At 42.2% G+C, this 24,212-nt stretch overlaps 1 protein-coding gene across 6 annotated transcripts in view; it reads right to left on the minus strand.

Annotated features, from left to right (window-relative positions):
* Positions 1 to 254: 254 nt before the first annotated feature.
* POC1A (POC1 centriolar protein A) overlaps positions 255 to 24,212 on the minus strand; it is a 53,196-nt gene continuing 29,238 nt past the window's right edge. For 3 of the 6 annotated variants that reach the window (XM_064432457.1, XM_064432461.1, XM_064432459.1), the window contains exons 10-11: positions 12,372 to 12,512; positions 255 to 539 (exon numbers count right to left, since the gene is read on the minus strand). In XM_064432457.1, coding sequence (XP_064288527.1) covers positions 441 to 539; positions 12,372 to 12,512 — 240 coding nt within the window. In that variant the 3' untranslated portion in view covers positions 255 to 440. The other 3 variants (XM_064432462.1, XM_064432458.1, XM_064432460.1) reach the window with 2 other exon arrangements.

A 24,212-nucleotide genomic window follows, 5' to 3' on the forward strand; every position in this document is an offset into this window, starting at 1 on the left:
ATATGGTCCTAGACCAGAGGTGAAATACCACTGCCCCAAATATCCTGAGAGCACTTTGCTTCTCACCTTCAGGCAGCACACGCCTCAGCAACAAGCCCACTACAGCCTGGCATCTGGCAACTCCAAATTGCTTACACACTTTAACTTAGTAGGACCAGAGACAGGAGAGATGTGACCTTCCTGGTTAGTATTCAGTCCACATGCTGGCTGCTGTACTTCTGGAAAGCACAAGAGTTCACAATTGTTACCCACACTTACGAATAAAATATTGCTTTTATTTTAGTGAAGTTACAAAGCTATTTACAGATACAGTAACTATACATTCCAATTGAAAAATAGATTGTGCTCAAAATTGTTAAAGCAAGTCACACACAGTCTGTTAGGAACACAAACAACCTCAAACCTCCCAATTCCTTCAGCTCCTGTCTGATCTCAGGAAATCAGTTTGTTTTGTTCTGAATGATTTTCTGCTGAGTCTCAAGACATTCCTTCAGCTTGTCTTCAGTGAGTGTCAGCCTCTGCTCCAGGATGGAAACTGTCTGCAAAACAAAGTGAAAGCTGCTGTTGAGCTACTGACAAAGACACACTGCACACTGTACTCTCAATAAAATGTGCCCAATAAAATGCTAAATTCACAGGAATATTTCGAGGCATTTCTAGGCTGGAACTCCAGTGTCAGCATTCCAGCAGGCCAGAGCCCCACATGACTTCAGAGAGGAGCAATAGCAGACAGTGGGTACAAAGCCCTCCTGCAGACAACACCAAGCACCCATTTCAGCACTGCTGCTTTCAGACTGGGCTCTGCACTTCCTTTCCTGGACAGGTTCATGAGGCACCAGACACTTCTGCTAACAAGACACACTGATTTTAAACAAATTTGCCCAGTTATGGCTGTGATTTTATCTCTTTGCTTCCAACCATTTCCTCCCTTCCCTGAACACCACGGGTCTGCTGTAATTAAAACACTCAAAACTTGCTGGACAAGCACCATGACAGGCAAGAAAACCTACCCAGCCCAAGACAATGCAGCAGGAGATGGAGGGGAAAAATTCCAAGAGGCAATATCTACCTCAACATAATGCCTACATTTCTTTGTCTAATCCAGTTACCCTGCAAAGGATTGCTCTCTTTCTCCTCGAGCTGAAGTCATCACGTACAGGATGCACAGGAAGAACATTTTAACCACGTGGCAATAAAAGCTTCTGCTGAAAACCTTTTATTGATCACTCCAAGATAATCAAGGGCCCCAGCTATGCACAACCACTTTCAGCTTCCAGAGACACCAGAATGGCTGATAATGGGTGGTGATGATTTAATGCTTTAATATCCATAAACTTATCAGCAACGATCGATAGCTTCACATTTTGGGCATTTTTACTGCATAAATAACATCCTCTGCTAAAAACAAAGGATGCTCAGAACCTTGGACTTTAATAAAGTAATTCAAATAAACTTGGACAACCGCTGTTTGTATAGCAGTTATACATAGAAAGCCTTTTAATAGCACATTTCGTAAGCACAGCTCTAAGTGCCTGACAAAAGCAAGCAGGTCTCATTATCCCCATTTTACAGCTGGGGAAACGAAAGCACAAAGAGAGGAAATAGCTTGGCTAAGGCCACTTGAGACTAAGAAAAGTCTGCTGTAAAATGATTTGGGGAATGAGATAAGTCGTGGGGGAGAAGAGAAAACAGACATAGTAAAAACAACAGAAGGCATAAGGCAAAGCCATCTTGCAAGACTGTATCAAGGAAGTCAGGAAGGGCTTGAGGTTGTCCAGTGCATGATACTGCACCTTTTTCTCCTCCCTAAACACAGTTCAAAGCTTACTTCTAATATATTTCTTATTTCTGAGCTGTGACAAGGCAGAAGAGCTCTGCTACAGCTGTAGAAAGCTTCACCTGAAAGAATAAACCCTGCATTGCCCAAATATTCCATGGGCTACAGCACCAGCTGCATTTAAGTTTTTTCCTCTTCTATTTCCATCCCTTAGAGGCACAGAAACTGAAGTACACAGAGAACCAGAAGAAACACTGTGGAGCCAGCAGGTAACATCCCAGGTGCCCCAGAGCCAGCAGGAGCCCTTCCATCTATTCAAAGGAGAGAGGACTTAATCTTTTCCACATCCAGCCATGCCATTGCCTAGTGACTGTCTTGGAGACCAGGACAAAGCTACCAAGGGCAGAACACAGCAGGCCAAATGTCTACCAAGGCTTTACAGCAAAGATCTTATCCTTTAAACAACCAGACAGAGAATGAAAACCAGTAGGGATCCTGGCTTTTCCATCTAAAAAAATGAACTAGTAACTCAACACTCCAATGAAGAGAGAGAGAATGAAACATTGCATCAAATTTCCTTTAGAACGATAATCAGCTGAATTAAAGGCTCAGCAACAGTGCCCTGCCAGAAGCAATGCCCAGATCACTCGTGGTTCCTCTGTTCCATGATTTACTGCCACCATGATCCTGTCAATAGGAGTTAAGAGCTGTTACACACGGCACCATGAGACACAAGTAAAGCAGATTTCACAAAGTGTTGAATTCGTGAGAAAGCTGTAAGGAAAATGTTTATTGGAATGGAAACTGCATGTAAGTATAAGCAGAAACTTGCAGAAAGTATTTTTTGGAAACTAAAAGTGGAAAAGTAGCAGTCAGAAATGAAATTCAGGAAGACCAAAGTAGGAATCAATGACTATAGTCCATTTAGACTTGAATGTATGATGAATATAAATAGACAGGGCATCTGATATCCTAGGAAGGTAAGGGAAAGCACAAATACTGCCCAGCTGCTCTAAGTGCTATATTGCAACTTGCACAGAAAAGCCCCTTTATTAGCAGCTGAAAGTTTTACAATATTTCCATGCTGCTATTTATAAAGCAAATCATTCTCAGGAGGCAAAAGAAACTGCACCCATTCAACTCCTGCATGCTTTGCTATGGCTTCTCAAAGATAACAAACCAGCAGTTAAGCCAAGGAGGAGAACACTGTTAGCCAGATCCAGTGAGGATTCACCAGAGCCCAGTTTGCACCCTGTGGCAGGGTCTGGGCTTCCTGGTCTGTCAGGAATACAGTACATGTCTCCATTACGCACCAGAGAGTAAATGCTGGATAATTTATTAAAGTCCTGGCTCAAATTGGCAAAAGGATAACAGCTTAGGCTTAAACAAGAAAAAAAGGCCAAGCTATTTATTTTGTAAGGAGTATTTCTGGCATTACTGTAATATAGTGAGCATTACTATGGGCACCAGAAAAGAATACAGGAATTTTTCACAGAAAACTTAAATCACGTCTACCAACACTTCTGGCAACATTTGTCTTCATTTATCTTCACAGACTCAACATTGAAAAAAAAATTCTTCTCTTTGGAAACATTAATGAGAAATTATGGAGAAATAAAAAGTTACCTCCAATTGACTTAAAAATTCTGGGGAATATTCACTTCCATCCTCCCCCAGGACACCTGAACTGAGGCACCCAGTAGTCATGCTTGCTTACCTGATGGCAAGCCCCTTATGCCATTATTTTCACCACCCAAATAACAGTGATTTGGGATGCTGTTCCAAGATGCTCTCATCAGTATCTTTTCCTGAGCGCCTCTTAAACATGTTTGATTAAGCAGCAGAGACAGTTCAAAAGCCACTGGCCTTAGGGTAGAAGCTTCTGCAGCAGCCCTGGAGGGGCTTTTGAGGAGGACAGATAAGGGGAACCAGCTGCTAATTGAATGCCAAAAGAAACCAGTTCCACCAGCACTGAAGGAAATCTGAACAAAAGTCCAGAGCCGGGGAGCAGAGGTCACCAGCAAGGCTCTGGAGCAGCAGTGGAGTCCCTGGCAGGAGAGATCCAGCCAGGCAGGTGGCTGCTGTGGGCTGAAGCAGGACTGAGCCTGGAGCTGGGGACAAGGTGGGCAGGGGCACAGAAGGGAGGAATAACCAATGCTCAGCTCACCCTGCTCAGGGACACTCTCTGCAAGGCCAAAAGTGCAGCACAGGGCCTTTCCAGTATGCAGTCACAGTGGCTCTGAGTTAGCCATGGAGTAGCACAGGGGACAGAACTGCCTGACTGATCACCAGAAATCAGGGAACCCACCCCAAAAAGTATGGCCACAGCAGTTCCTCAGATAAATATCAACAGCTCGGCTGAACTTACAAGGGATATGATCCTGCACAGTGCCTGCACCACAGATGTGTTCTTGGCTCTGTACAGGAAAAATAGGACACTTGCACTTCTATTCCTGTTTCTTCATAGCAGAAAATCCCTCTCTCCACTGATCTCAAAGGAAGCAGAAGTAGTTTTCTAGCTTTACTTAAAAAGATCCTCAAAAGTTTGTTCCACTGTTTTTTCTAAGCATATGCTAAAACCTTTTGCAGAGCACTAACATATCAAACAGCTCAAAGAAAAAACATTACTTCTGCCTCTTCACATTTTTCTTCCCTATCTGACATGTTAATTTATGAAGACAGCATTTTCTTTTCAATTTATAGAAAAAAAAATCACCCACAATAAGCACACAACAAATGCAGAAGTTTGTAAGTTTCTGCACCCACACTTTCTCCACTCCACTGTGTAGGTAAAAGGAAGAACTTAGGGATTGATGGTTTCTAAAAGGGCCATTGAAGACAATATTGTCCATAGATTTACAGAATAGGACTATCACATTTGACCTGGAGTTGCAGGTTAGAGAGCTCTGCCCTCTGTAACAAGCATGGCCAGTGCAGGTGTGTTTTCAAAGATGCCCTGCTGCAACTTCAGGTGATTTTCCCTAAAATTAGCAATTTCAGAGCCCACTTTACTCCCAAACATGGCCAAGAAGTACATGTGAACTGCATCATAAAAATGCTGCCTTAGCATCCAAGGGCAGCCAGGTAAATCAAGCTTGGGAGCCCTTTCTCTAAGCTAATGCAATGAGTGAAACAAACTACTACAGGAAGGGTTTGCACTGGGGTAACCCTACCTACCTTTTCCAGGAGGAAAAAAACCTGAACTCCCACCACTAATCACAGTTTACAACTCCAAACTGCAGCTGCAAGATTGAAAGGCTCATGGGAGAACTCAGACAGCGAGAGCTCAAGCACGAACCTGTCTGGCAAGAAGAGCTTCTCCTCCTCCCATACCAGGCTGGGTTTTGCCCCAACATGCAGCCAGTGCCCCTCCAGCTCAGCAGCTGCACTTGGACCCCCAGAGCAGATCCCTGCTCTTACCAAGCACACTTGAAGAGAGCTGGGCTGCTCTCCTCACGTGCAGATCATAATTTAACAGCTTTGAGGTGGCCCCCAAGCCAGCTACACCTTTTGCACCTCTGAAGAAATCTCAGCAGAGCTGGCAGTTCAGACTGAGTGAGAAGTCTCATCTCACAGCAGAACAAGGCATGAAGCTTTCACAGAATTAACACTTTATGTGGCAAACAAATGACTGCAAGGACCAGCCTTACTCCAGTGGTCAAAGCCTTAACTTCAGAGTGGCTTTTGGTTTCAAATAAAATGTGGGGTGATTTCTAACAGAAACAATAGCTCCTCATGGGCTCAGACTAAAACAAGATGTGCTACCCCAAACATTTAAAATCAGGTCTGTAGCTCTTCACCATCTCCATGGCTTTGAAGACAAACTCTAACATGAATTCTCACAAAGCCTATTTGCATAGAATATTTCACACCAGGCTGAGTTAGTGAGTGAAGACTCAGCACTGTCCCATTATCTAATTCAACACCATGAATATTCCTGGATTTACTTTGTAACTTGCTTCAAATTCTACAAACTTTTATTAATGCTCCTACAACACACTTAGCTTCAGTGTGGCTGGACAGGATCATCTTGGTCAGTGCTGCTGTGCAGCTCTGAGTCAGGAAGTCCCACAGAGCCCTCAACCCAACTTTTGCTCACCCATCCAAGGTTCACTGTGGGGTCACATGGATCAGGAACACATGACAATGCCTGCAGAAGGACAAAGCCAGCACTAGCCTGGCCTCATCAGGATCTGCTCAAGTTGTGCTGCTAAACAACCTCCTTGTCTGTTCTCCAGTGCAGGGTATGAGAGTTCATAGTCCCACCAGCTCTCTTCACACACCATTCAGACATCTGCTACTGAGGACACTTGAAAAGTAAAGAATTTTTTCTGTTTAGCAGCCTGAAGCACTACAAGAAGGAAATGGTTACTGAGAAAACTCAAAGCCAGTACTCTGCTACTCTCCCCTTACTATTAAAATGTGGGTGGTGAGGCCCTGGCCCAGGTTGTCCTGAGGAGCTGTGGCTGTCCCATCCCTGCCAGTGGTCAAGGCCAGGCTGGATGGGGCTGGGAGCAACCTGACCTGGCAGCAGGGCTGGAACTGGATGAAGTTTAAGGTATCTTCCAAACAAACCTTTCTATCACTCCCAGCTGCCATCTCTCCTTCCATCTCCCAGCACACCTCACTTTCTGCAGAATTACCTGAATTACAGTTTACCAACCCTTTCATTAATTATAGGAGCAACTTTGGTGTAATGCACAAATCTCCTCCTGTGGTACTCAGCACAGCAACAAGTGATCACTTGCAGGGCTCACCATGCTTTTTACAGTAGGAAAACCACACAAGCATACACAAAAATTCCAGTACCATCCAGTCTTTGCCAGAGCAAGCAGCATGATTAGTACCAGTACCACTAGTGACCAAAGAGACCCTGGGGTACAGAAAAGGTTGTCCTTTTTATTAAATCATCCCTAACTACAAAAACGAGCCACAGGCTCTGCCAGTTTCATCCACACAGGGTGGAGACACAAGGCACACAAGCCCCTTGCAACTGAGTCTTTCCATTTACAGCCCTCTGACTACAAATGTTTCATCACACGTTGCTGTTGCTTTACTCTTGACAGCTGATAAGCCACAGCTAAACTGATGGCACTTACATCAGATCCTGCACGCTTCTAGAAGGGAATGGCTGATGGCTTCAGTGCAGCTTCCTTGGTGCAGAGCTCCCAGACCTCTGGGCTGGGCCAGCACAGCAAAAGGAGCCAGGAGACTCCCAGATTCACACAAAATACACAGGCAGTCAGGATGAGCTACACAAAATGTCCAGACATGCACCATGACAGCAACTGCACAGCAGCGAGGTCAGAGCCCAGAATGACCAGAGGTCTTCCCCAACCACAAAGACTTCAAAGCCTTCCCATATCCATCCCCTGCCTCTGAGAGGATGCAAATCACTCACCTAAATAAACTCAGCTGCTGGTATCCAATAGCTGAATAATAACTTACATTAATCTTCAAAATCTGCTTGTGAATACAAATTGTGGGAGGTGTTTAATATTCCTTCCCATTGAAGGAAAATGGAAGGTGAAGGTCCTGTGAACAACCAGGGAGAGGATCAGCACTTCTGAAGAGCCAGCCTTCAGAGGGTGTCCTGCTAACACAGCAATATCCCTCAGAGTGCATTTAATTTAAGCCATCTTAGAAAGGAGAAAAATGTATTTGCATCAAGATTTTATAACAAGCATATTTTGGAAGTAAATTTCAGAGGGAAAAAAAAAAGTTGCTCTGCTCAATGACACAGAGGACTGGCAATAACCAGGGTACTTAATTTGTTTGGAGTGAGAGATCAAAGCAACTGAATTGCTAAGAGATGGGTCTGATTCACAAGAAATAGCCTCTATGTCTTTTAAATTCAGATTTAAAAATCAAGCTCATCTGACACTCCACAGATTTTCAGATGAGAACTTTTCTATTAATGTTTCAGATTTCAAACTATTTCTCTTGGAATAAAAATTACTTGCAGTTTTTTCCTGTATATTGGGTCCATCGGTGTTCAGGTCTTGAGAGCAACACAGAAACCAAGATATTTGTGCACAGCAAAGGTAGAAGCACTTGGGACATGATCCCCACACCACTGCCAAATATTTCTTCTTGACTTGAAACTACTTGAAGTCATAAAGTATATATTATACTAAACCAGTTTCTTAATTTGCATTCAGTGCCTCTCAAAAGAGAGACCACATTCATCCCTCATCAACACAGGCTTGAAACTGCATCTCAAAAAAGGAGTAAAAATTTCATCTTATTCACTTTCATTACTAAGCACTGGACACACACACATTTTCAGCTTTAACTAAAAAGCAATTTACTTGTGTCCAAGTCTTTTTTTACGCTAAAAAAAAAAAATTTAGAAAAATTCTTTCTCCGCCTGCAATCTTCTGGAGTGAAATAATCCTTTAATCTCACATGAGCTAGATTGTCCTTCAATTCAGGCTCTGGATTATTTTACAGATTTATCAAGTCTTCTCCATTTCACTGTGTTGTTTTCTCCCAGCTTCAATGCAAGATTAGTTTGGGGAAGCATATAAAGCCATTTCCTGTGGGTGGATTATCGCAGCTATTTATGAATTTTTATGCTAACCTGGTTCTGAACTCTTCATTTAGAGAAGACATCTTCCTTCCCACATAAAACCAGCAGCTTTTGCCTCAGTGCCTGCTGCCCACAGATGAACAGAGTGAACACAGCAGCTGGAGGTGTTTGGAGTGAGGACAAGAGAACATTAAACTGTTTGAAGATGATGACTGCAAATGCAGCCAAGACAGTTACTCACAGGTGATCTTCTCAGAAGGGCAGCTCAGCTGTAAATGCAGGAAATGCACCTGAACTAAGCAAATCCTTCATATCTGCTACATTTTTGTTTCATCCAAAATACACCTTTCTGTGTCAGATTATCCAAGAGAGAAAATCACCTTGTTTTCCCCTTAAACTTAAATATTCACCCCTACTCTTCATATAGGCACTGGGATACTGAGATCCAGTCTTCAATAGAAACGAATAAATTGATAAACAGTTTCCATTTTCATCCTTTCCACATCTCTGAAATGCCAGTAGAGGATTTTTAAACACTGAGACACTGACAAGAGAATAAGCTGCAGGAAAGGGAGGAGCAAAGCATCAGTATCATACATTCATTACTCTCATCTTCCTCATTCCTTTGCCAGATGTGAATTGCCTGCTTTCCTACAGAGGGGAACCAGGGCATCTAAGTAATCCAAAACTACTGGGGGCAACTGGCTTATGTCCAGGTCTCAACTTCACTCTTCAAGGCAGCAGAATTATTAAGCATATGCTACTCTTCTGAAAAAGAGCCATGTAAGGCCAAACACAAACTGCTTTTGGGAAAAAATATGAAGACCCTGTCAGGTCACATTAGCCCAGTTTCTTAAAAGTAAAATGAAAGATATCCTGACAGAGCTTTGGGGAGGAGGAAAAAAAGGTTTCATTGAATCAAAGACCAGTTGAAAGAAAGTTGCATTTAAAGAACTGAATCATATCAGCAACATAAGAAGGAAGCTTAGCAAATCTTCTATTCACTGTCATGGTTACTGCTGGTTGTGCTACACAACAGCCACTGGGTTCTTTTGATCCATCTCTCTCTGATAAGAACTGAAGTGGCCAGCTGAAGGAGCAAGTCTGCTTCAGTGTATCCTCCTGTGCAGGGCACAACACCTCGACAGCCTCAGTGATTGGTGACTGGCTGGAAGAGACCTCTGAATTGAACAAAAACAATCTCACTCAATCAAAGCACATGACACCTCATTTCATCTGGAAATCTACTGCCAGCAGAGGGAAGGTACTAATAACTGGGGATGCAGCTTCAAGTGTGCAGCTCAGAACAAAGCTGTGTGCTGGCAAGAGATGACAGCCCACAGCTGATGTCTTACTATCACCTCTTTCAGCAGAAATTGGAAGTATTTTCTCTCCTTCCCACTTCTACATGATACCAGGTTTAAACCTTAAAATGACAGCTAGAGAAAAAAATATTTGGAAAATAAATTTGGCTTAGATCTGCATAATTTCCCAAAGAAATTTATCACAACTTTAACATTCCCCCACCGGTACTTTACATGACAGCAACACAGCCTTGCATCTACAACAAGAACAATGAACACAGGAACTCAGGATACCACATCAGAAATTAATCCAAGCTCCCATGGAGCTAACAGATTAAATTCCTGAGAAGCCCATGGATGGCTATATCAACAGAGGATTTCTGGAAATGTCACATGCTCTTTCCCTTCAAGCAGATGGCCCTGCTACGCCCTTAGAGTTCCCTTGAAACACACAATACTCAGGAATTATGACTTTAGCAGAGCACTAGGAGCATCTTCAGCCCTTCTCCAAGAAGAGAAAACAATGACACCTGTTAAGTGCTGTTCATGAAAGCCTTCTGTTGTTTTGAAGAAGCAGTGGTGTTCTCCTTTCACAAAGAAGTCAGCAGGCCCAAAGCTGACACACAGACATTGGTTTGAATCTGCTGCCTGCAGGGAGCAGCACCCATTTGTCCTTTGGCAGAAATGCCTTGGAAAGACAACCAACACCAGCAGGCACTGCTTCCAGTTCCTGGATCCCTGCCCACCACAGCTCCTACCAGAGCACACCCAGTGCATGAAGGAGGGGTAACAGTGGCTCTGCTGGAGCTGCATTCCCTGCTCCTACCAGCCCAAGCTGGAAAAGCCAAAGTTCAGACATGCAAGTCAATGCCCTCCACAGTTCCTTTGCTACTGCCCACATCCCTCCTCACTGAGGTGCCTTCTGCCTTAGTCCAGGAATGAGGAATTCCTCCAGGCTTTTTTGCTGAGGGTTTTGTTTGCTGTCAGTTTGTGTCGCTGCTACATATCAAAACCTTGGCACGAAAGCAGCACGTCAGGAACACCTACCTGTACAAATGCATTAAAATGGTGTTAATACAACATACACAGAGCAGAACCAATGGGAAATTAAGTACTTCAAAGATGGTAAAAATGCTACAAAAAAGGTAAAAGGTTGAAAAACACAGTTACTCAAGGCAGCTTTTTGGTTTTTTACTATTTCAGGGCTATTTCCAATTTTATCCTATAACTTACTAATTTATTCCTCCCCCACTGATCTCAATTTCTCTTTCTGCTAGGTTTAAAACAACATTTAGAATTTTCTACAGTTACACAATATCTTCGACAGAGATATTTGCATTGCTTATATTTAGGTTAAATCCCACACACACTGTTTACTGCAATATTTGCCTCCTCTAAACACCTATGAAGTTGAAAAGGAGCCATTACACATCCATCATCAGAAATGTGGATGTGATTAATGTAATGAAAGATAACAATCACATTCCAAGCTTACTAGGGAGATGTAAAAACAGTATTAAAATATTTTGTGTATACACTGGGTTGCTTTTTACTCAGAAGTATAAGGGCCCAGTGTCACACAAGATTTCCCTCCCCTCCTCCAATGTTCAGTGTTTTAAAGATCACAGCAAAAGTGCTCTTTTGCATTTCTGCCAAGTGAACTTAAATACCTTTTGGGTTTCATCCTACACTATTTTAGACTGCTTGTAGTTGTGGCATGTTTTTTAATCCCTAAAACAGCCTTCAATCCCCTGATGGGCCCTCCAACCCATCATCTTACACTCTTTGACAAGTACTTTGACAAGTTAACTCTATCAAGAGCAGAGAGCTAACTCAGACTACTAATCAGTATGTTCAACACCAAGAGTTTAAGACCTACTTGTTCTTCCTTAGAAACAGTATTTAAACTCACAGAAAAACTCTCCCAACAGATTTTTCCATCCTACCACCATAGTCTCAGCTACAGGAGACCTCCAATGTTTGCCATTCTGTACTTTCTCCCTGCTTCTCACATACCTCAAAAAAAACACAATGAAATTCAGGTCCAGCCCACCAGAAACAGTATGTCTCCACAATGAGCAATTTAGTTAATCAAAAAACATTTCTATCCCCAAATTCTTATTAAGTAAACACATTCTGTGATGATCACCATTCATGGCTGGCTCTGTTCAAACACTGCTTATTGACTCCAAGAAAGAACTGTTTGTTAATGTTTTAGCAAGGGATTAGTTGTTTGTAGCTGTGGGTGAAAAACATGTTCCAGCAATGAGGCACAGAAGGGCCCAGACTTGTTGATGGGAGGAGGATTCTGCAGAGATTGGACTGTGTAGGTGAAAGCTGGGTGGGGGAAAGGAGCAGGATCTGAACAGGGTTCACCTATAGGCTGTGGTATAACGGAGGAGGGAAGAGAGACAGAAATTATTCACCAAAACAGAGTTGTTCTGCCAACCAATCCTTTAGGCATCACCTTAGATAAACCCTGGCTAACAGCACAGTCTATCAGAGCTGGCTCCAGCAGCATTTACCATGCTGCAGCACAAAGAAACTGGGGAAGAGCAGGGCCTAAGGTGGAAGTCAGTGTGAGGGAACTGATAGAGAGAAGCTGAGAAGCAGATGATAAAAGACTTAATAAAATACTACTAAAAAGCAGAGGGTTTGAACTAGCCATGTTATTATTCTATAAAACTACTGCAAAACATTCCCAATTCTTCCAGTCACAGGTGCCTTTGTCAATAACAAATTAAAAAGCAAACCATACCTGAGTCAGAACATCCAGCTGTCCCATAATATGCTCCAGGGTATTTGCAATACTGGTCTCCTCCTCTTGCTGCTCATGGGTCCTAACAGAATCCTGAGTTTTTGTTTTCTTATGATGAATGCCACCATCCATTTCTGACTGCTGAAAAAATAAACAGACATAATCTGCTATTGCAATGCAAATAACTGCACAGGGATTTCTGCTCCATGGAGGGTAAACGGCAAAGGACAGTTTATGCTGGGACAGTCTATGCTATTAAAAACAGGCAAAGGAGGAAAGGAATTGTTCTTGCCACAGCTGGAAAAGGAAAACTTCTGCTGACTTGTCTGCCTGCTCCAGGTGGAGGGTGGTTTTGTTGTTTTCTGGGGGTTTTTGTGTGTGCTTTTGCTTGTTTTTAAACTACCACCAGGAAAGGCAAGCCTTAGATAAAAATCTTGAAGCAATCCTGCAAGGTTCAAGTTTTCTATGTGCAAAGAACTTTGGTGTGCTCTTGTGGCACACAGGCACAGACTACAGGTAAGTGAAGACTTACTGGAGCTGCTTAGGGAAGCACTACATCCCAGTGACAGGAATCAAGTAAGCTACACCAGAGGAGTCTGATTATTTCACTCCAACAGTGAAGTTAAAGCCTCTCTCCATGTTTGGTAGCTTAAAGAAGGCAAAGACATTGTACCATAGTTAAGTTCAGCAGAAGCAAGATGTCCCAGTATGCATTGGGACTGTTTTGATTAAGTAATTTTCATTTTGTTTGTATTTTGAACTGGTTTTCCTCCTCAACGAGATTAAGAACAAGTTTACTTTGAAGTTTCAACTGTTTTAGTTATGCAAGCTTGAATATTTCATTCAGAATAAATTAAGTTTGAAAAACACAAATAGATCTCTAGTAAAGAACCTATTCTTCTTTCCTTTTCTTTCAGAATGGTATCTTTCTTGTAGAACAAACACTATTTGCATTGTTTATCTGCAATATTGCCAGTAGAAGCAGTACAAAGAAGTTTAACTAAAGGACTGGTTAAGCAACTGCAGACTTCAGTTTCTCAATTTACATGAATGGACAAAATTTGAATTGAAAGCCAACATCACAGCTCTCAAAACACTTCTCCATAGCCCAATGCCTGTGCAGCTCTATCCCATGCACTTATTACTCACACAAAGTTTGAGTCATCAACAAAAGTTGATTACTTTGTTGATTTTGAGTTACAAATCAACAAAGCAAGGAATTCTGACAGATTGAAAAACAAACTCCAAAAGTTCTTCCACATGTACTTTTTCTAAGTAGAAACAAAGATTTGCCTCTGTCTCTTCTCTCCTATGCAAGAGCATGAATGCATTTCTCACCAGCACAGTACTGATTTACCTGCTCCTTTCTGTATTTGATACCAGTTGTGTGCAGATGTGCAAATAAACTGCAACAAGACCAGCTCACATAACTTCAACCACCAAACTGTTCAGTACATCATGAAGATATATACATGCATACAAAAAAATTTCATATATTTAAAAAATATATATAAAAACCCTTGTGCTGCTGGGAGCCACTGATTGAGGCCACGTGAAGGCAAAATATGCAATAAGCAGTATAAGAAGCAGAAACATGAGCACCTAGGGAAGGTGGAGACTGGAGGGGTGAGCAAAAGAAGAATAAATAAGAGGCTGCAGCAGTAGCAGCTTTGACAGCAGAATGCCTTGCTGCTGGCCACCATCTGCTAGGAGGAGCTGACCATTCTTCCAGACCCTGCCCACCAAACCATCCTCCTACTGCTAAGCCTCACATGGCCAGTTTTGCATAAGGAGCAGGCAAGAAGGGGAAGGTTTAGTGCCAGCTGCTCCACTGGGATCACTGTGCTGCAGCACAGGCTGGGGTGCAGCTGGGTATCAGGTGGTACCAGCCACACCGGCTTCTGCTCATTTCCTTCCTCCCACCTGCTTGAATAATTTGGATTGTCTACAGGCCCCTGGCCAACACAGCATGGGAGCCACACTCCAGCTACTCCTGTGCTGCAGGAAGCCAAAGAGCTACAGGTTGCTCACCGATGCATTGATTTCATCAACTAAAATATGTTCTTGCAGAGATGAGATCAATCCAGTCTAAAAAAATCTACTATTTGCTGTTTAAATTTAAAAGTGAAAACAAACAAAAACCACAAACCACTGCTTTTCAATAGGTACTAGCATAAAATAAACATTTTCTTTCTATTTTAAGGCTGACTAGCTTATGCTGATGATGTAACTTCAGGCCAGTCAATCATGGCACAGCAGAAATTTTAGTGAGCTAACGCTGCATACAACCTGCACTTAAAAACCCCAAATGATGATGAGCTATCCTCTTCAAAACCCATTAGAACAAGCTGACTCACAGAGCAGAAAAATGACTGTACCAACAGATTTTCTCCATCTATCTTTACAGCATATGTCAGACAGCTTTTCATAAAAAGCTTCAGGGTTGAACTCTGAGTCTATATTCTCTTTGTTACAGTTCACAAAGTGTAAGAGTCTGGCAAAGGCAACTGCAGAGATGTTCCCACACTGCTTTAGGGGTCAGGTGGTCCCTCATCACGTCAAGTTGAAGCCAGAGCTGTCAGATGCCATATTCTGCTGCTCACCTCACAAGCTATGTACCACTCCCACGAAACGCCACCTCCAGAAAGGCCATGGGGGCTCCTGAAGGCAACAGCCCCAAGAACAGAACTAGATCTGCATTTAAAACCAGAAACATGACAACATGGCATACTGTCCCATTTCAAACACCACAGCTGCTTGAAAGGCTCCTTACTGCCCACCATCAAGATCCCACAGCTGCAGCCTTCAGCAGTGAGGCTCTGAGTTAGTGCCTGTGTCTAAACCAGGGACACAGCCAGCAAATAACCACTGGGTCACAGCAGTGACTTCCAAAAAGGAGACTTCCAGCTGACCAAGGTCTTTGACCACTCGGTTCTAGGAAGTGTGTATCTAGCTGAGGAAGAACCAAATTGCCTCCACACTGAAACATTTTCAAGTTTTGTAAAAGCAGACTAAATCAGCTGCTGTTCCCAAGAATGGTAAGAAAACCCTTAGAAACATACAGCCATACTCCAGGAGCCCTTCTAATGACAATTTATATAATCTGAGCCAGCCATCAGAAATTTAAACTCTAACAGGTGTAGAAAAAAATTGCAAAAATACAAAATTGTGTCAGCCCCAGCACCAATGACCATCATGATTACAGCAGAGACACCTGTGCTCTCATCTGACTCACCTGTGGGTAAAGTGCCAGCTGAATCCTGGGGACAGGCACCAGAAACAACAGCACTGCTGCAGAGGTTTAATTCATTTCAGTCAGAGTTCAAGTGTACAATTTATTTGGCACAACCAAACAAACGTCTCTGCCATTAAATATCTTATTACAACATCTGTGTATTACACCCTGGGAGCAGAGCAAGGAGCAGCTGAACATTAAAGGAAGAAGAGATGAGCAGTTTCAGAATACAATACAGATCTCAGTGACAAAGGGAAAACAGAAGTGATTTATTTATAGCAACCACTTAAAGACAGCACAAGGCAACTACTTGGGGGAAGGGGAAAATTAATCAGCCTTCATTCCAGAGGTCTCTTACTGAGCCTCTTATGAAAATTGTTCTGGCTAAACAGCATCCTGGCCAGCAATTACAGTGCTGATCATGGGGTGGGGGGCAGGTATGAACTAAAAAACACGTGTGCAACTGTAGGAAACTGCATGAGACAACTAAAAATGCCATTTTGCTTCTTAAATGGTGATCCTCAGAAGACATATTGATACAATAAGCACCCACCTCATTTTTACACCTACTAATAATTATAATTCTTATAATTCAGTCCAGAGGAAATATTTCTTCTCCCTTTTCCTCCCCTCTCTCGAGTGGATGGGAAGAATTGAGTGGTGTGAAGGGAATAGGTTCAGGTCTACCTTTAAGTCCCTTTCAATTAAATAACACAGTGTATTTACTCTTTTGAGGGTTTTGTGTTTTGGTGGGGTTTTTTTAAGACAGTATGATGTTGCCAAGAATTAATTTTCAAGTATCTAGAAAGACAGCACACCCCTTAAACAACACATATATCAAATGTGTTCAATTCAACACAGACCTTCAATGTATTAAAATTCCCTAGTGCAAACAAATTCATTATCTTAGCTGAAAAAATTCACCTAAAAACAGATCAGCAGAAAACCCTCAAAGGTGGTGGTGTGCAGTTAATCTGAACCCCAATTCTACTAATCCAAAGAAAAGAGAAATACCTTTAAAAGTCTATTTTGAGGAGTCATTTTCACTACAGGTAAAATACTTTACATGTGTTCCCAAAGAGCAACAGTGACATCCAGTGGAAGCACACCAGCTCCAAGGTGAGCTCCACAGGAAGGTCAGATGGAGCACACCGTGCTAGATAGAAGGGCTCATGAAAAGCTGAGCAGTAACCTCAGTCCTCCCTGCTGCACACAAAGTACCACTGACTGAGCACAGGCACATTTCTCTGGTCTGGAAAGCATCCCCTCTTCAAGGCAGCACTGAAATTTCTGGAGCAATCACATTCTTCAAGATTTGCATTACTCCCCATCTACTGTCCAGACCAGCACAGGGAACAACTCAATTTAGGACATGAGTTAAATTAGCTTCGTGAAACTTATTTATATGAGCATTCATCTATGCCCAAATCTTGCAATAATGCAGGGAATTTGGGAGGGAGAGAGAAGAAAGAGAAGGCAGGTGAAAAGAACATTACCTACTTTTATTTTTGCTTCAGACAAACGGTACGTTGGGTTTGATGCAATTATTTACGCAGAACCCTCCTCCCTACTGGTGTTACTAAAAAACCACTCAAATTTGGCACCTCTACTGTAACAGCCATATTTCAGCATAGGCCAATAAATATTAAGCTCCTGATAAACTCAGGAAGAAATAAGTTAATAGGGACATCTCAAAGCCATTTAAGTCCCAAGGCACTCTTGTGCCAAAGCCTAAGTGAAGCACTGGCAGGAGGAGGCGGATGAAGCAGATTCCTGTATTTTAAGTGAAACAGCATCAGAGCATCCAGCTCTGCTGTCCAAAATGCCCAGAAGGACAGAACCAGGGGAAGAGCTAGTGGCCAGCTAAGGGACTCAAAAATGTACAAAACAACCTGTCCATACAGAGAAGGCTGCTTGGACTGAAAATTTGGATTTGCTTGCAGAAATACCAGCATCCTATTTCTGCAAGTGACCCTGTCTGGCCATCTCCAGCCAAGAGCAGGTCCTCACCAGAAGGGAAAAGCTGTTCCTACATTTCAGTGACCTTGCTCTGTGCTTCAGTGTCTACTGGTCTAGTTTACTTACCCCTAGAGTCTCTAAGTGTCACTTTTAAATCAGGACTGACAGTAGTACCATCAGCTTCAAGGTAACACTGAAGACAAATTGGAGCTTGACACATAGTGCATTTCCAAAAGCACAAACAGTATTCATGTGAAAAGTGAAAGAGAAATAGTAATGCCAGACACTGAAAGCCCAGCAACAGATAAAACTTAATGACTACCAACTGTTAAAAAAATAAAGCAAGTCTGTGTTTCTTGAGAAGGAAAAGCTAAGGGTGGACTTCAACATTTTAGATTTATGTTTCCTGCATTTTATTTCCCTTAACCAATTTTCCCCTCCCATCAATCCTAGAGTTTCTTTAGGAAATAGGAAGAGATCTTCCGGAATTCAGCATGGAATAATTCAGCTTTGTTGCATAGGTGATGCTCAACTGTCCAACACTGCTCCTGGAGAATAACAACAACAAAAATTTCAACGGAACAGTTTTGTGTGGAAACAAGCCATGACAGGAACAAAAACATAACAGTGAAAACCACTTGTGAGAAATGTCACCAAGATTTGAACTGCAGCTTCCTGGTCCTGATTTTTGGAGAAAAACTCCCAAGAAAAGGCAGCCAAACATTGAAAAAAGTGTTTATTCTCAGCCTTGGGATGTCCAGCTACAGGTTCTTTTACACCAAAAGCACCAGCCTCCAAGGCAAGACACACAGTGATCTCCTGAAGCGGCAACAACAGCTTCCAGCTCATTCCCTTCATCAGAAAAATTTTTCTTTTCCACTGAATTAGGTATATACACACTGTGTAACATACAAATCATCTGCATACCTATTTTTTTGCTTATATACATGAATAAAAATGCATGCTCTGTATATGTAAATAAAGACACAGACACACAACACATGCATTTATTCTTACTTCTTCTTGAAGTTTAAATTTTAGCAGAAAAGTTCAAGATCTTAGAAACTTTTAAACCTTAAGCTAACTTCATCCATCTCCCAGCTGGCACAGAACTGCAGCTTGAAAAAAAACTTTAAAATCTTGCCTCCATCCCATTTCTTTGAATTATGACTCAAGCATTAAAACAAACCACATACAGCAGCAACCTAAGTGGGAGAATTTACATTAATTAGCCTGAGATGCTGAACTTAAAAGGCAATTTTTATTCTGACCAATAATGACTTGTCAGGACTTGCCTTATTGTTCCAGATCTAAGAACAAATCTATTCCCTGTAAGATGACAAAAATTAAAAGCTGATCCTCTTATTTCTGGAGGAAATCTTGTCAAACCAGAGCACAAGGGAAAACAGTTGTAGCAGCACAGCTGCTCCATCCACTACCAGGCAAAGCTGTTGCAGGTTGCTGCAGTGGTTCAGGCCCCTTGGAAAGCCAAGCTCAGGGTGCTGCCTTTTCCTCTCTCCCACATTCCTCACCAAGGCATTCCTCCTGTCACTGCGTGCCCTTGTCCAAAGACTCTCTCCAGCTCTTCTTGTAGTCCCCCCTGAGGTACCAGAAGGGGCTCTAAGGTCTCCCTGGAGTCTTCTCCAGGCTAACCAATCCCAACTGTCTCAGCCTGTCTGCACAGCAGAGGTACTCCAGCCCTCTGACCATCCTCATGGCCTCCTCTGGGCCCATCCCAACACATTTGTCTCACGTTGGGGCCCCAGAGCTGAAGGCAGCACTGCAGGTGGGGTCTCACCTGAGCACAGCAGAGGGGCAGGATTAGCTCCCCACAGGGCTTTGGATGCAGCTCAAGACACATTTGGCTTTCTGGGCTGCAGGTGCACACTGCTGGGTCAAGTCATGCTTATTGTCAAACAACATCCACAAGTATTTCTCTTCAGGGCTGCACTCAATCTCTTTTTCTCTGTTCCTGTTTAACATCTCTTCCCTAACAAACCAATTACAAGGTCACATCTCCAAACAGGCTTAGATAAGTGGGTTTCCTTGAACAAAAGGAGAGGCAGCTATGGGTAACCATATGCAAGCACCCTGCTTGAGAAGGATGTAGGGAAGAGCTCCTGTGATCAGTCATAGCAAGGCTCCTGTTCACCCCTGCAAAGCTCCTGCTTGGACAGCCAAGTAGGATAGAGGACAGTGGAAACACCCGGAGTACTCATCACACTGTTGTTCTTTCAAGTAAACCACCTACCTACCTATTCCAGGAGGAAGGCAATTGTGCACAAGACTAAAGCTTCCTGGAGAAGGAATCCTCAGAAAAGTAAGGTGATAGCAGATGGGGAAAAATCATCATTTTGCAGACCACATCTTCACCATAGACTGAAGATTGGATCCCTACTCTTGAACACAGGATCCCTCCCTTATAATGCTTAAAATTACATAAACAGAAGGGGGTGTAGAAGGTGCAAACAAAAACCCACGTTCACATCCCATTGCAAAGAGCTGCAGCTCTATGCAATGAAACTGATTCCCAGGAAGGAATTTCACAGGAAGTAAAAAAAAAAAAGGTAAAACAGGATTTATAAGTATTAACAAATGCCAAAATTAGATACAGCTACCAAATTGAAAGCCAAAAGGTCAAAAAAAGAGGCACATCTGGCCTATGAGTAATTCAGAAGGAATTTGTTTACACAAGGACAAGCTGACAGGATGAACTGCTGCAGTCAGCACGAGACCATGGGCTGAGCACTGGAGGCACCCGAGGTCACCAGACACACCCAACCAGCAAAGGAGAGAGGTGGAGTCAGCTCTGGACATTCACTTATGGACTTCAGACAACTTTATGATCAAATCACATTTTCTGGAATTTGCCTCCAATCCTATCCAACAGGACCATTTTGGATAATTTACCTTTGAAGAAATAAGCACGGTCCAAGGCCTGGAGAAAGCTCTAAAGCCAGCAGCATCAAAAGAGCCTAAATGTCTGTCTTAGCTGAAAGACACATTTGAAGAGTCACAGGCTGCTTGTTTCTAAGTCCTTTCTGCTGAAATGCTGCTCTTATACCAAGCATTGGTGAAGGTCAGCTATGCCTAGAAATTTGGTACCTTCACAAATGAATGCCATTTAACTCTGTAAGTGCTAAGAATATTTAAGACATTTGTGTTCCTGAATTTCAGAAGAGCAGAAAGGCTTTTTGGCAAAAGAATGTCAGAGGACAGTTCCCACTTCTGGCCATGTCTCCCAAATTGCCCTCTTTCTGAGTCTGTCTGAGGCATCTCAGCATGAGCAAGTTTTAAAGGTATTCTTCATTAGAAAGTTATATATGGATGCTGGGGCTAAAATCTCCTCATAAGCCTCCTCCTTTGCAAAGTAACATTTTGCACAGAGTTACAACATGCCTCCAGAAGGTTTATGTTTAAATCTGAGCAAAAAATCTATATATCAATACATATTTCCTATTTTCCATAATATTTCACAAAAAAAACCTGTCTACCTACTTAGCTTATACAACAATGCTTTTATTCACCATTTTCAATGTTTAGATAAGCAAGATTAGATAAACACCCAAGCACTTTCTAACTGTCCACGTGACATCAATCATTCAGCATTTGCAGTGACACTTGACTATACACAGCCTGCCTGGAATTAGTAACAACAGCAGCAAATCTGTCCCATGATGAAACAAGTGTTCTTGCACGCTCATGTCAGCTGCAAACACACATGCAAATCTTTCCTTGTACCTGTAAAAAAACCAAAAATTCCCCCACCAAACCCCCAAAATAAAACACATTATCTGCCCTCTTTGGCAAAAAAACAAATCACATGTTGAATGTTTTCATAATTTATCAGAACAGTGAACACATTTCTGATCTGATCCTACACAACTCTTTACCCAGACAGACCTAAATGCAGTTACTGACCCCAGACAAGTATAAAAGCTTATATTTTAGAAATCATTTCTCTTATTCTGACTTTCCTTTAGGTCCTCACCACTCAATACTGTAGCATACAGCATGAATTTACCCTTTAGAGTCTAGATCCAAGCAAGCACATTCACAGGATCAAGGCACTGGACTGCAAGACTTCCTTTCTTCCCATCAGCTTCCCACTGCACACACCAGGAGTGCTTGCCCTGAACTTTGGGTTTCAAGGTGATTATGCAACCCTTTAAAGCAACAATTGTGAGCCTATAATTTAAGAGCAAGCATTTATTGCAGAGCTACTAGTTCTGATCTAACATTCACAGTCTCACATCTATGCTAACATACTCAGAATTCACTCCTGACAGCTTCAGCTGTTTATCACGCTTTCACATCTCTGCTTTCACACCAGCCATGACTGCAATTCTGCCCATGGTGTCCTTCTCTTTCATTTGCATCAGTCCTTGCACAGATCAGTTCCACTTTCAAAGCAAGCTCCCAAGCCTCTATATTTACAGAAAACACAATCAGGTGGGCAGAGCAACTTTGAGGTTTCTGCCCATTGTTACAAACATGTCCAATACCCTGATTCATACAGAACTTAAACCAACTGCCTGAGAAACCAGAAACATCTAAAGGCTCCAGTCTCCCTCTGCCTAGGGAAGTGAAAATTGGTTTGGAGCAAGTTTTTTTTCAAGCTCACCAACCTTGACAATATTTCATGACTCTTATCCCACAGCTTATTTAGGATTGTTTTTCCTTCCTCTTCAACTTGATGACAAACTAGTTTTTATGTCTGTATTCAGTTATTCTTTCTTGGATGTTAGTCAGCCTCTCTCCATGAGAAACCAGATACTGCACTGAGTGGTTTTACACAGCCACCATTTTCATTAATATCTGTGCCTTCACAATGCTTAAAAAAAAATATACAGCTACACAGCAGTAAAAGCTCTCCTTGGAAAATGATTCTCATGGACTTAAGGGTAAAAACAGATTCAAGATGTGTCAAGAATAGTGTTCATGTATTTTAGGGGTACCAAGACTAAATAATAACCCAAATGCCTATTTTAAATGTAATTACATCCTGAAATGTCTGCAAAACCTCAGGATTATTCAATAGGCAGAATCCTGGCACACTAGCACAGCAGTAGAGAAAGAAGGAGTAGGTTCACTTTTCATTGAAGGAAAAGGTGACCTTGGCATGAAATCAAGATCTGCAGGTGGCAGCTTCAAGTCTGAATTTGACAGAAAATAACAATCTCACCTACCCAAAACCCATCAAAATAAGCAATTCACTATTAAAAAAGCAAGCATTTGGCTCATTGCAAGAAAGAAATTAAAATACGGTGAAATTTAAGTCTTGCAGTGAGTTGTAGGAATGGTGGTACTCTTAAAGAGCCCAGCACAATCTATTTCTGAAAGATCTAAGACATTCACTTAAAAGAGGAGACTGACATGAGTGTGTAAGTTACTATGGAGCCAAGATCTTCATGCTCAGGTTATACTTAAAATAGAGAATGAAGCCATTTTCAGATATCAGATTCTTTTTAACAGCAAAGAACATTTCAGGTAATTCTAAATTTAATCTCAAACTTTAATGTCTCAGAGGACATTATTTATTCTTCCCCTCCCAACTTTAGCAATTTTAACTGCCTCAATCCAAGGATATAGTACTAGCTGTATTTTGCACCTCCCATGCTACATGCCCAAGCCAAAGCTTGCATTTGGATGGCAGTTTAAGAAAACTCCTTTGAAGTAATTTAGGACCCAAAATCAAAGTATCTTTCTGCTGCATGATTGAATATGGATTCAGTTCTCCCTCTGCAAATAGACAGCACCTGGGCCAAACCAACACATGACACCTCAGAACACAGAGTGCCTTGTTTGCTACAGGCTCAGAGCATCACTAAGCAAAGCCTGTCAGCCACCAGCACGTGACACAGATCTGCTGCCAGTGGCACACAAACAGCTGGAGCCAGCAGCATCTGCTGGATGTTTGGCCAGGTAAGGCCTCTTCCACAGGGGAACACTTGTCTTGGAGGGACAGGTGTTCAAGGTGGTTAGGCATTGTTCAAGGGATTTGTTCAGCAGCTCATTTCAATGGACATCTAAAGAGGTTTTATAATGAAAAACTAAGCTTTAGAAGAGCTCAGGCATTTTCTTCCTTTCTTTAAAAGACTACTGCATAAGATGCTCTGGCAATAACAGCAGCACAGGAGAGGGTAAATTTACCATCATTTCCCGTTAGTTGGTACCTTGTCTACATTTTTTAAGCCATTAAGCATGCTACAAACCAAAAGTGTTATTTTTCTCCCAGAAAGGATGTAGCTATGCTGTATTTCAGCCCAGTATTACACTATGCTATATTTTAAATTAAAGCAGATAGAGTTCAAAGCCAGACCAGTTCAATAGGCCAATAAACAAAGAGGTCATTGGACTGATAGTTTCATAGCCTGCATAACTTTAGAGTTAGAACAGGAGGGGAGGAAAAGGAAGAAGTCAGATTTAGCCAAAACAAGCCAAGGATCAAGAAACACTTTCACCTTCTTCCTTATGTGACTGCTTCCTCCCATGCTCTCCCACTAACCTACATTAACCAACCTCAGGTTTTCTTTGCTTTCTTTACACAGCACTCCACATAGCAGGGCATCAGGCTTAGACTGCAAACTCAAATCTTGTTCATCCCAAAATACTGTGGCTATTCCAGTATCTCCAGCAATGGACTG

Source organism: Passer domesticus, chromosome 9 (assembly GCF_036417665.1).
Source record: "Passer domesticus isolate bPasDom1 chromosome 9, bPasDom1.hap1, whole genome shotgun sequence".
NCBI classification, from domain to species: Eukaryota; Metazoa; Chordata; class Aves; order Passeriformes; family Passeridae; genus Passer; species Passer domesticus.